Below are 13,403 nucleotides of genomic sequence, written 5' to 3' on the forward strand. Positions count from 1 at the left end.
TGTTCACAATTTACATAAACGACATAGATGAGGGAATAAATAGCGACATAAACAAATTTGCTGATGACACCAAAATAGTCCGTCCAATTCATTCTAATGAGGACACTAGAGCACTCCAGGATGATTTGAATAGACTGATGCAATGGTCGGAGAAGTGGCAGATGCAGTTTAATATTGACAAATGCAAAGTTCTAAATGTTGGACAGTTAAATAACCATGCCACATATAAACTAAATAATGTAGATCTTAATACTACTGATTGCGAAAAGGATTTAGGAGTTCTGGTTAGCAGTAATCTAAAGCCAAGACAACAGTGCATTAGTGTTCGCAATAAAGCTAACAAAATTCTTGGCTTCATATCTAGAAGTGTAAATAATAGAAGTCCTCAGGTTGTTCTTCAAGTCTATATATCCTTGGTTAGGCCTCATTTAGACTATGCTGCTCAGTTCTGGTCACCGTATTACAGAATGAATATAAATGCTCTAGAAAACCTACAGAGGAGGATGGCAAAGATGATCCCATGTATCAGAAATCTTCCCTATGAGGATAGACTGAGGACCCTGAATCTGCACTCTCTCGAAAGGCGTAGAATTAGGGAGGATATTATCGAGGTGTATAAATGGAAAACAGGAATAAATAAAGGGGATGTAAATAGCGTGCTGAAAATTTCCAGCCAAGACAGGACTCGCAGCAATGGTTTCAAGTTGGAAATTTTCAGATTCAGAAAGGATATAGGAAAGCACTGGTTTGGCAATAGAGTTGTGAATGAGTGGAACAAACTCCCGAGTACAGTTATTCAGGCTAAAACGTTGTGTAGTTTTAAAAATAGTTTAGATAAATACATGAGTGGGTGTGGGAGGGTGTGAGTTGGACCTGACTGGCTTGCGCTGCTGGGTCTGGTGCAGTGCTCCATCCTTGAGTGGAGGTGACCAGACTGGATGAGTCATTGGGATAATCCGGGGGGGTGGGTCATTGGTCTAATCCGGGTGGGGGGACATGGACCTGCTCCACATGGGTCAGTAGGCCTGTTGCAGTGTTCCTTCTTTCTTATGCTCTTATTCCCCTTTTTGCTTCCAGAGACAAAGTTCTTTGTCTCCACAGACTCCTAGGTGCACCACTCACCCTTTTCCCCTCATCAATTCTGTGATTCACCTCCGCCTCCATAAACCCATCTGCTGACACGTCCACTCCTAAATATATGAATACATTCACCTCCTCCATACTCTCTCCCTCCAATCTGATATCCAGTCTTTCGTCACCTAATCTTTTTGTTATACTCATAACCTTACTCTTTCCTGTATTCACTGTTAATTTTCTTTTTTTACATACCCTACTAAGTTCATCCACCAACCTCTGCACCTTTTCTTCAGAATCTCCCAAAAGCACTGTGTCATCAGCAAAGAGCAACTGTGACAAATCCCAATTTGTGTTTGATTCTTTTTCTTTTAACTCCACACCTCTTGCCAAGACCATAGCATTCACTTCTCTTACAATCCCATCCATAAATATATTGAACAACCATGGTGACATCACACATCCTTGTCTAAGGTCTACTTTTACTGGGGAATAATCTCCATCTCTCCTTCATACACTAACCTGAGCCTCACTATCCTAGTAAAAACTCTTCACTGCTTTCAGTAACCTACCTCCTATACCATACACCTGCAACATCTGCCATATTGCCCCCTATCCACCCTGTCATATGCCTTTTCTAAATCCATAAATGCCACAAAAACCTATTTACCCTCAACTAAATACTGTTCACCTATATGTTTCACTGTAAACACTTTGTCTACACACCCCCTACGTTTCCTGAAGCCTCCTTGTTCATCTGCTCTCCTGCTTTCTGTCTTACTTTTAATTATTTCAATAATAACTCTACCATACACTTTACCAGGTATACTCAACAGACTTATTCCCGTATTATTTCTGCACTCTCCTTTATCCCCTTTGCCTTCATACAAAGAAACTATGCCTGCTCTCTGCCAATCCCTAGGTACCTTACTCTCTTCCATACATTTATTAAATAATAGCACCAACCACTCCAAAACTACATCCCCTCCTGCTTTTAACAATCAATCCCAGCTGCCTTACCCCCTTTCATTCTACCCACTGCCTCACGAACTTCCCTCACACTCACAACTGGCTCTTCCTCACTCCTACAAGATGTTATTCCTCCTTGCCCTATACACGAAATCACAGCTTCCCTATCTTCATCAACATTTAACAATTCCTCAAAATATTCCCTCCATTTCCCGATACCTCTAACTCTTCATTTAATAACTCTCCTCTCCTATTTTTAACCTTCAAACACATTTCCCTTGGTTTCCTCAACTTATTTATCTCACTCCAGAACTTTTTCTTATTTTCAACAAAATTTGTTGATAACATCTCACCCACTCTCTCATTTGCTCTCTTTTTACATTTCTTCACCACTCTCTTAACCTTCTCTTTCTCCATATACTCTTCCCTCCTTGTATGACTTCTACTTTGTAAAAACTTCTCATATGCTAACTTTTTCTCCCTTACTACTCTCTTTACATCATTATTCCTCCAATCGCTCCTCTTCCCTCCCGCACCCACTTTCCTGTAACAACAAACTTCTGCTGAACACTCCAACACTACATTTTTAAACCTACCCCATACATCTTCGACCCCATTGCCTATATTCTCACTAGCCCATCTATCCTCCAATAGTTGTTTATATCTTACCCTAACTGTCTCCTCTTTTAGTTTATACACTTTGACATCTCTCTTACTTGCTGCTTTTATTTTCCTTGTATCCCATCTACCTTTTATTCTCACTGTAGCTACAACTAGAAAGTGATCTGATATATCTGTGGCCCCTCTATAAACATGTACATCCTGAAGTCTACTCAACAGTCTTTTATCTACCAATACATAATCCAACAAACTACTGTCATTTCGCCCTACATCATATCTTGTATACTTATTTATCCTCTTTTTTCTTAAAATATGTATTACTTATAACTAAACCCCTTTCTATACAAAGTTCAATCAAAGGGCTCCCATTATCATTTACACCTGGCACCCCAAACTTACCTACCACACTCTCTCTAAAAGTTTCTCCTACTTTAGCATTCAGGTCCCCTACCACAATTACTCTCTCACTTGGTTCAAAGGTTCCTATACATTCACTTAACATCTCCCAAAATCTCTCTCTCTCTCTCTCTCTCCTCTACACTCCTCTCTTCTCCAGGTGCATACACGCTTATTATGACCCACATTTCACATTCGACCCTTATTTTAATCCACATAATCCTTGAATTTACACATTTATATTCCTTCTCCTCCTTCCATAACTGGTCCTTCAACATTATTGCTACTCATTCCTTAGCTCTAACTCTCTCAGCTACTCCTGACTTAATCCTATTTATTTTTCCCCACTGAAACTCGCCTTCCCCTTTCAGCTTTGTTTCACTTAGGGCCAGGACATCCAACTTCTTTTCATTCATATCATCAGCAATCATCTCTTTCTTATCATCCGCACTACATCCACGCACATTCAAGCATCCCAGTTTTATAAAGTTTTTTTTTCTTCTGATTTTTAGTAAATGTCTACAGGAGAAGGGGTTACTAGCCCATTGCTCCCGGCATTTTAGTCGCCTCATACGACACGCATGGCTTACGGAGGAAAGATTCTTTTCCACTTTCCCATGGACAATAGAGAGAGAAAAAAAACAAGAACAAGAGCTATTAAGAAAAAGGAGAAAAACCCTAGATGTGTGTATGTATATATATATGCATGTGCATGTCTGTGCAGTGTGACCTAAGTGTAAGTTGGAGTAGCAAGATATCCCTGTTATCTAGCGTGTTTATGAGACAGAAAAGAGACACCAGCAATCCTACCATCATCTTAAACAGTTACAGGATTCTGTTTCACAGTCATCTGGCAGGGCGGTAGTACTTCCCTGGGTGGTTGCTGTCTACCAACCTATATTATATATATATATATATGTTTATATATATATATATATATATATATATATATATATATATATATATATATATATATATATATATATATATATATATATATATGTGTGTGTGTGTGGTGCCGAATATGCAGAATTTGCGATTTTGGCTTAAATAGCAACGCTCATCTTGCCATATAGGACAATCGAAAATTTGTGTATGCAATAATATCGCCAAAAGCATTCTGAACCTAACGAAAAAAATATATTTCGCTGTGTTTGTTTAGTATTAAATTACTGTAAACAAATCTAAAATATATTTAGTTGGGTTAGGCTAAAATAAATTGTTCTTGTTATAATAAGGTTAGGTAAGTTTTCTAAGATTCTTTTGGAGCAAAATTAAAAATCTTTACACTAACATTAATGAAAAAAATATATCTTTAAACGTATAAGAGAAATTTTTAGAAAGGACTTAATTTTAAATGAGTTCTTGCTAATTGATCAGTTTTACATATTCGGCACGACATATATATATATATATATATATATATATATATATATATATATATATATATATATATATATATATATATATATATATGTACAAGCATATTATTTTTATTATCACACTGGCCGATTCCCACCAAGGCAGGGTGGCCCAAAAAAGAAACTCTTTCACCATCATTCACTCCATCACTGTCTTGCCAGAAGGGCGCTTTACACTACAATTTTTAAACTGCAACATTAACACCCCTCCTTCAGAGTGCAGGCACTGTACGGCCCATCTCCAGGACTCAAGTCCGGCCTCCCGGTTTCCATGAACCCCTTCATAAATGTTACTTTGCTCACACTCCAACAGCACGCCAAGTATTAAAAACCATTTGTCTCCATTCACTCCTATCAAACACGCTCACGCATGCCTGCTGGAAGTCCAAGCCCCTCGCACACAAAACCTCCTTTACCCCCTCCCTCCAATATATATATATACACACACATTGTGTGTGTATAATTGTGGTAGGGGACCTGAATGCTAAAGTAGGAGAAACTTTTAGAGAGGGTGTGGTAGGTAAGTTTGGGGTGCCAGGTGTAAATGATAATGGGAGCCCTTTGATTGAACTTTGTATAGAAAGGGGTTTAGTTATAGGTAATACATATTTTAAGAAAAAGAGGATAAATAAGTATACACGATATGATGTAGGGCGAAATGACAGTAGTTTGTTGGATTATGTATTGGTAGATAAAAGACTGTTGAGTAGACTTCAGGATGTACATGTTTATAGAGGGGCCACAGATATATCAGATCACTTTCTAGTTGTAGCTACACTGAGAGTAAAAGGTAGATGCGATACAAGGAGAATAGAAGCATCAGGGAAGAGAGAGGTGAAGGTTTATAAACTAAAAGAGGAGGCAGTTAGGGTAAGATATAAACAGCTATTGGAGGATAGATGGGCTAATGAGAGCATAGGCAATGGGGTCGAAGAGGTATGGGGTAGGTTTAAAAATGTAGTGTTAGAGTGTTCAGCAGAAGTTTGTGGTTACAGGAAAGTGGGTGCAGGAGGGAAGAGGAGCGATTGGTGGAATGATGATGTAAAGAGAGTAGTAAGGGAGAAAAAGTTAGCATATGAGAAGTTTTTACAAAGTAGAAGTGATGCAAGGAGGGAAGAGTATATGGAGAAAAAGAGAGAGGTTAAGAGAGTGGTGAAGCAATGTAAAAAGAGAGCAAATGAGAGAGTGGGTGAGATGTTATCAACAAATTTTGTTGAAAATAAGAAAAAGTTTTGGAGTGAGATTAACAAGTTAAGAAAGCCTAGAGAACAAATGGATTTGTCAGTTAAAAATAGGAGAGGAGAGTTATTAAATGGAGAGTTAGAGGTATTGGGAAGATGGAGGGAATATTTTGAGGAATTGTTAAATGTTGATGAAGATAGGGAAGCTGTGATTTCGTGTATAGGGCAAGGAGGAATAACATCTTGTAGGAGTGAGGAAGAGCCAGTTGTGAGTGTGGGGGAAGTTCGTGAGGCAGTAGGTAAAATGAAAGGGGGTAAGGCAGCCGGGATTGATGGGATAAAGATAGAAATGTTAAAAGCAGGTGGGGATATAGTTTTGGAGTGGTTGGTGCAATTATTTAATAAATGTATGGAAGAGGGTAAGGTACCTAGGGATTGGCAGAGAGCATGCATAGTTCCTTTGTATAAAGGCAAAGGGGATAAAAGAGAGTGCAAAAATTATAGGGGGATAAGTCTGTTGAGTGTACCTGGTAAAGTGTATGGTAGAGTTATAATTGAAAGAATTAAGAGTAAGACGGAGAATAGGATAGCAGATGAACAAGGAGGCTTTAGGAAAGTTAGGGGGTGTGTGGACCAGGTGTTTACAGTGAAACATATAAGTGAACAGTATTTAGATAAGGCTAAAGAGGTCTTTGTGGCATTTATGGATTTGGAAAAGGCGTATGACAGGGTGGATATGGGGGCAATGTGGCAGATGTTGCAAGTGTATGGTGTAGGAGGTAGGTTACTGAAAGCAGTGAAGAGTTTTTACGAGGATAGTGAGGCTCAAGTTAGAGTATGTAGGAAAGAGGGAAATTTTTTCCCAGTAAAAGTAGGCCTTAGACAAGGATGTGTGATGTCACCGTGGTTGTTTAATATATGTATAGATGGGGTTGTAAGAGAAGTAAATGCGAGGGTCTTGGCAAGAGGCGTGGAGTTAAAAGATAAAGAATCACACACAAAGTGGGAGTTGTCACAGCTGCTCTTTGCTGATGACACTGTGCTCTTGGGAGATTCTGAAGAGAAGCTGCAGAGATTGGTGGATGAATTTGGTAGGGTGTGCAAAAGAAGAAAATTAAAGGTGAATACAGGAAAGAGTAAGGTTATGAGGATAACAAAAAGATTAGATGATGAAAGATTGAATATCAGATTGGAGGGAGAGAGTATGGAGGAGGTGAACGTATTCAGATATTTGGGAGTGGACGTGTCAGCGGATTGGTCTATGAAAGATGAGGTGAATCATAGAATTGATGAGGGAAAAAGAGTGAGTGGTGCACTTAGGAGTCTGTGGAGACAAAGAACTTTGTCCTTGGAGGCAAAGAGGGGAATGTATGAGAGTATAGTTTTACCAACGCTCTTATATGGGTGTGAAGCATGGGTGATGAATGTTGCAGCGAGGAGAAGGCTGGAGGCAGTGGAGATGTCATGTCTGAGGGCAATGTGTGGTGTGAATATAATGCAGAGAATTCGTAGTTTGGAAGTTAGGAGGAGGTGCGGGATTACCAAAACTGTGGTCCAGAGGGCTGAGGAAGGGTTGTTGAGGTGGTTTGGACATGTAGAGAGAATGGAGCGAAACAGAATGACTTCAAGAGTGTATCAGTCTGTAGTGGAAGGAAGGCGGGGTAGGGGTCGGCCTAGGAAGGGTTGGAGGGAGGGGGTAAAGGAGGTTTTGTGTGCGAGGGGCTTGGACTTCCAGCAGGCATGCGTGAGCGTGTTTGATAGGAGTGAATGGAGACAAATGGTTTTTAATACTTGACGTGCTGTTGGAGTGTGAGCAAAGTAACATTTATGAAGGGATTCAGGGAAACCGGCAGGCCGGACTTGAGTCCTGGAGATGGGAAGTACAGTGCCTGCACTCTGAAGGAGGGGTGTTAATGTTGCAGTTTAAAAACTGTAGTGTAAAGCACCCTTCTGGCAAGACAGTGATGGAGTGAATGATGGTGAAAGTTTTTCTTTTTCGGGCCACCCTGCCTTGGTGGGAATCGGCCAGTGTGATAATAAAAAAAAAAAAAAAACACACACATATCAAATGGGATTCTCATGAGACATGTGGAAGATAGTCAAAAGCATATCCATTTACTGTACTGCTGATTAATCCTTAGCATCTGATCTCAAAATAGGGCAGATACCGGATTCAGCAGCAGTAGATACAGTTGTAAGCCATATTTATGAACATAAAGTTGGTGACAGTACAAGGTTTGGAAAGTCGTTTGGAACGTAATATCAAGAATGTACAAGGAATATATATTTTTTACTGAGCTAAGAGAATGGGCAGCGGGGATACTTACTGACTTAACGAACTCTACCGAGCAGGGTCAGTCTCGCCAGCAGAATGCCTGCTTCAACACTTATTATACACATTTCGAATGGGGGAAGGTGGGCTGGTGGTTGTGCAGCACAAACATCACCAGTTACTAATATATCTGGGGATTTGTTTGTCTTTGTCTCGTGTGGACATCCGAACAGAATGCCAATAAACTTGTCCTACTTACTAACCGAACTGTCCGAATATCGTGTCATTACCACCGATACTCGACACATTAAATGCGCTTGACCATTCTAAGAGTGTGGATTCTTGATTAGTGCCATAAAGTGCATTATTTAATAAGTTTATATTATTTAACTCACGTTTAGAGCACACATTTAATTGATGTTCTGGCCCTGTTTCTTGTTAATGTGCTCATAGAGACAACATTAATTCGACTTCCGATCTGAGAGTAGTACATGTGTCTTAACTTGAATCATATTGTAGTCATCTGGCCCAGTGGCATTACTATTTCGTGAGTCATGAAGGAAGATATATCGTCTTTTGATGATAGTTATTACATTGGCATTCATCCACATGTAATAAATGATACTCATTTGCAGTCATATATTAAGAGACTTGCTAATAGCATTCAAAATTCTAATTTTCTTTATATTTTATCCTTGATTAATTTTTTTAATCAGTCTAGTAGGAAAGTTTTTGAGACAGTAGACCACGGCATCTTAGACTCCAACTTGACCATTATGGTACAAGAGGCCATGCACTTGCATATTTCAAATCCTTCCTTACTAATAGGTACCAGTATATCACCATTAAAGACACAACCTCATCAACACGACCACTTGATACTGGAGTGCTACAGGGAAGTGTCCTTGGTCCCCTTATCTTCCTCTTATATATCAATGATCTTCCTAACGTATCACAACACCTGAAACTAATTCTCTTTGCTGACGACAAGACTTACGTCATCTCCCACCCAAATCTTGTCACACTCAACACCATTGTTAACGAGGAACTACTAAAAATATCTACTTGGTTAACTTACAGTTAACACTGATAAAACCTTCAATATTATGTTTTGTAAGAGAGCAGGTGATGCCCAACTAAACATTAAGATCGACAACACTCTTATTGCTAAACATAATGAGGGCAAATTACTGTGCCTGCACCTCAACAGCAACCTGAAATTCAGCACCCATATCCAACACATAACAAAAAAAGTATCCAAAACTGTTGCGATCCTCTCTAAGATACGTTACTACATGCCACAGTCAGCTCTTCTCACATTATACTACTCATTCATCTATCTCTACCTCACCTATGCTATTTGTGCCTGGGGATCAACAGCAGCAACACACCTAAAGCCAATAATAACCCAGCAAAAAGCCGCAGTAAAAATTATCACGCAATCCAATACTAGGCAACACCCCCTCCCCCACAATTCAAAGATCTCAACTTACTCACTATACCGAGCATCCACACTTACTACTGTGCAACATATATTTACAGAACCATAAATTCCAATATTAATCCTGAACTGAAACAGTTTCTTGATAGTTGTGACAGGACCCACAGGCACAACACCAGGCACAAAATTTTCTACGACATTTCCCGTGTCCAGCTAAACCTATACAAAAATTCAATGTACATAATAGGGCCGAAAATCTGGAACTCCCTGCCTGAAAACTCTAGAACTGCATTCACAACCATCACTTTCAAAACTACTATTAAAAACATCTAATCTCCGTGACACACCCCACCGTCAGCAAACTATATGAAAATCACTTGTATCATGCACTCATAAAAAACAAACTAAACCTACTCTCGATATCTGTGATTCTCCCCAAATTACACTCACCCAAGTGACTTTAAACATAAACGTTGATTAAAGCCATTGTCTAATAAATCTTCAACTAGTCATAAGTTCACCTGAGATACTCCAGTATAGAAGCTTTAATAGAAACTGTGTATCATGACAAGACAGAACCATTCTTACTGTATTGCAGTTACCTAATTTTAATATCAATAAGCTCCTAACCTGTATCAGTATAGAGTTAGAACTCTTATTAGTCTGCCTGAATTGCCTAGTCATGCTAAACATAATAGTGATCCTCTTTGTAAGTAGTACTTTATAATATGAGACCATACATTGTAACCTATACATTGTAACCTATACATTGTAACCTATACTCTATAAAACCCCACGTTGTAATTTTTATAGAGAAATAAATATTTATATTTGTATGTTGCTTAAGACTGTGATCGAGTATAATTTGTCTACCTTCAATGTGTACTTGTGTTTCCTCAGTAACGATATCATGGGTCAACTCGAGGAAGGTAAAATGGGCTACCAGAGTGCAGAATATACTGTCATTCACTAAGGTATTGTCTCTCATCATGATCATTGTGATTGGTATCTACTATCTGGCGTGGGGACGCACACACAACTATGATGACGTCATGGCCGGCACAAACTGGCATCCGGCCTTAATAGCCACAGCGTTTTATCATACGCTATTTACCTACAGTGGCTGGTAAGGACAGTGTTATTACCTCTGTATCTATGAAGAGTAAACATTTACATTCTCAGACTTGTATTAAAAAGTTTAAGTTTCCTAATTTCTCTACTCAACATGACTTGTTTAAATCTTCAGTATGTGTTGTCAGGTCTTATATCGTGGAGGCTCGATCCTCCGTCTGCTGAGTACCAGACAGATGCGCTTCCTATTTGTACTCCCCTAACAATAATCTTGTGTTTTTGTAAAGCACTCATGTTTATGCAGCCGTAGGCTTACTACTTTTAGTTATACAACCAATAGTAGTAGGCCTATTGTACAGCTCCTTATGGGCACCGTACAGGTACAGGTACACGAAGTTAGGTAACTACAGTAAATTATAACATGGTGATTGAAACTAACTTTAGGTGATTACAAGCCGAGAGAGTTGGCGGTGAAGAGTTGGTAAGAAATAACTGGAAAAATAATGAACAGTCAGGATTTAACATCATAGAGAATATTCGGAATACTAAACATTCATTAATAACTAAGAGTCAGAATAATTAATATTAATAATATTTGAGGCAGTATTTTGGAATGTATGGAGATGTTCATCTGAACACTATATAGAACCTTCTAGAACCTTCTGAACACTATATAGAACCTTCTAGAACCTTCTGAACACTATATAGAACCTTCTAGAACCTTCTGAACACTATATAGAACCTTCTAGAACCTTCTGAACACTATATAGAACCTTCTAGAACCTTCTGAACACTATATAGAACCTTCTAGAACCTTCTGAACACTATATAGAACCTTCTAGAACCTTCTGAACACTATATAGAACCTTCTAGAACCTTCTGAACACTATATAGAACCTTCTAGAACCTTCTGAACACTATATAGAACCTTCTAGAACCTTCTGAACACTATATAGAACCTTCTAGAACCTTCTGAACACTATATAGAACTTTCTAGAACCTTCTGAACACTATATAGAACCTTCTAGAACCTTCTGAACACTATATAGAACCTTCTAGAACCTTCTGAACACTATATAGAACCTTCTAGAACCTTCTGAACACTATATAGAACTTTCTAGAACCTTCTGAACACTATATAGAACCTTCTAGAACCTTCTGAACACTATATAGAACCTTCTAGAACCTTCTGAACACTATATAGAACCTTCTAGAACCTTCTGAACACTATAAAGAACCTTCTAGAACCTTCTGAACACTATGTAGAACCTTCTAGAACCTTCTGAACACTATATAGAACCTTCTAGAACCTTCTGAACACTATATAGAACCTTCTAGAACCTTCTGAACACTATATAGAACCTTCTAGAACATTCTGAACACTATATAGAACCTTCTAGAACCTTCTGAACACTATATAGAACCTTCTAGAACCTTCTGAACACTATATAGAACCTTCTAGAACCTTCTGAACACTATATAGAACTTTCTAGAACCTTCTGAACACTATATAGAACCTTCTAGAACCTTCTGAACACTATATAGAACCTTCTAGAACCTTCTGAACACTATATAGAACCTTCTAGAACCTTCTGAACACTATATAGAACCTTCTAGAACCTTCTGAACACTATATAGAACCTTCTAGAACCTTCTGAACACTATATAGAACCTTCTAGAACCTTCTGAACACTATATAGAACCTTCTGAACACTATACAGAACCTTCTAGAACCTTCTGAACACTATATAGAACCTTCTAGAACCTTCTGAACACTATATAGAACCTTCTAGAACCTTCTGAACACTATATAGAACCTTCTAGAACCTTCTGAACACTATATAGAACCTTCTAGAACCTTCTGAACACTATATAGAACCTTCTAGAACCTTCTGAACACTATATAGAACCTTTTAGAACCTTCTGAACACTATATAGAACCTTCTAGAACCTTCTGAACACTATATAGAACCTTCTAGAACCTTCTGAACACTATATAGAACCTTCTAGAACCTTCTGAACACTATATAGAACTTTCTAGAACCTTCTGAACACTATATAGAACCTTCTAGAACCTTCTGAACACTATATAGAACCTTCTAGAACCTTCTGAACACTATATAGAACCTTCTAGAACCTTCTGAACACTATATAGAACCTTCTAGAACCTTCTGAACACTATATAGAACCTTCTAGAACCTTCTGAACACTATATAGAACCTTCTAGAACCTTCTGAACACTATATAGAACCTTCTAGAACCTTCTGAACACTATATAGAACCTTCTAGAACCTTCTGAACACTATATAGAACCTTCTAGAACCTTCTGAACACTATATAGAACCTTCTAGAACCTTCTGAACACTATATAGAACCTCCTAGAACCTTCTGAACACTATATAGAACCTTCTAGAACCTTCTGAACACTATATAGAACCTTCTAGAACCTTCTGAACACTATATAGAACCTTCTAGAACCTTCTGAACACTATATAGAACCTTCTAGAACCTTCTGAACACTATATAGAACCTTCTAGAACCTTCTGAACACTATATAGAACTTTCTAGAACCTTCTGAACACTATATAGAACCTTCTAGAACCTTCTGAACACTATATAGAACCTTCTAGAACCTTCTGAACACTATATAGAACCTTCTAGAACCTTCTGAACACTATATAGAACCTTCTAGAACCTTCTGAACACTATATAGAACCTTCTAGAACCTTCTGAACACTATATAGAACCTTCTAGAACCTTCTGAACACTATATAGAACCTTCTAGAACCTTCTGAACACTATATAGAACCTTCTAGAACCTTCTGAACACTATATAGAACTTTCTAGAACCTTCTGAACACTATATAGAACCTTCTAGAACCTTCTGAACACTATATAGAACCTTCTAGAACCTTCTGAACACTATATAGAACCTTCTAGAACCTTCTGAACACTAT

General features: G+C 38.3%; 1 protein-coding gene across 1 annotated transcript in view; it reads left to right on the forward strand.

Annotated features, from left to right (window-relative positions):
- Positions 1-13,403, forward strand: part of LOC128694527 (Y+L amino acid transporter 2-like) — a 128,096-nt gene that overhangs the window by 36,274 nt on the left and 78,419 nt on the right. Inside the window, exon 3 of the mRNA XM_070097834.1 lies at positions 10,276-10,501. Coding sequence (XP_069953935.1) covers positions 10,276-10,501 — 226 coding nt within the window. The remainder of the gene's footprint in view (positions 1-10,275; positions 10,502-13,403) is intronic.

This window comes from Cherax quadricarinatus, chromosome 60 (genome assembly GCF_038502225.1).
Source record: "Cherax quadricarinatus isolate ZL_2023a chromosome 60, ASM3850222v1, whole genome shotgun sequence".
NCBI lineage: Eukaryota > Metazoa > Arthropoda > Malacostraca > Decapoda > Parastacidae > Cherax > Cherax quadricarinatus.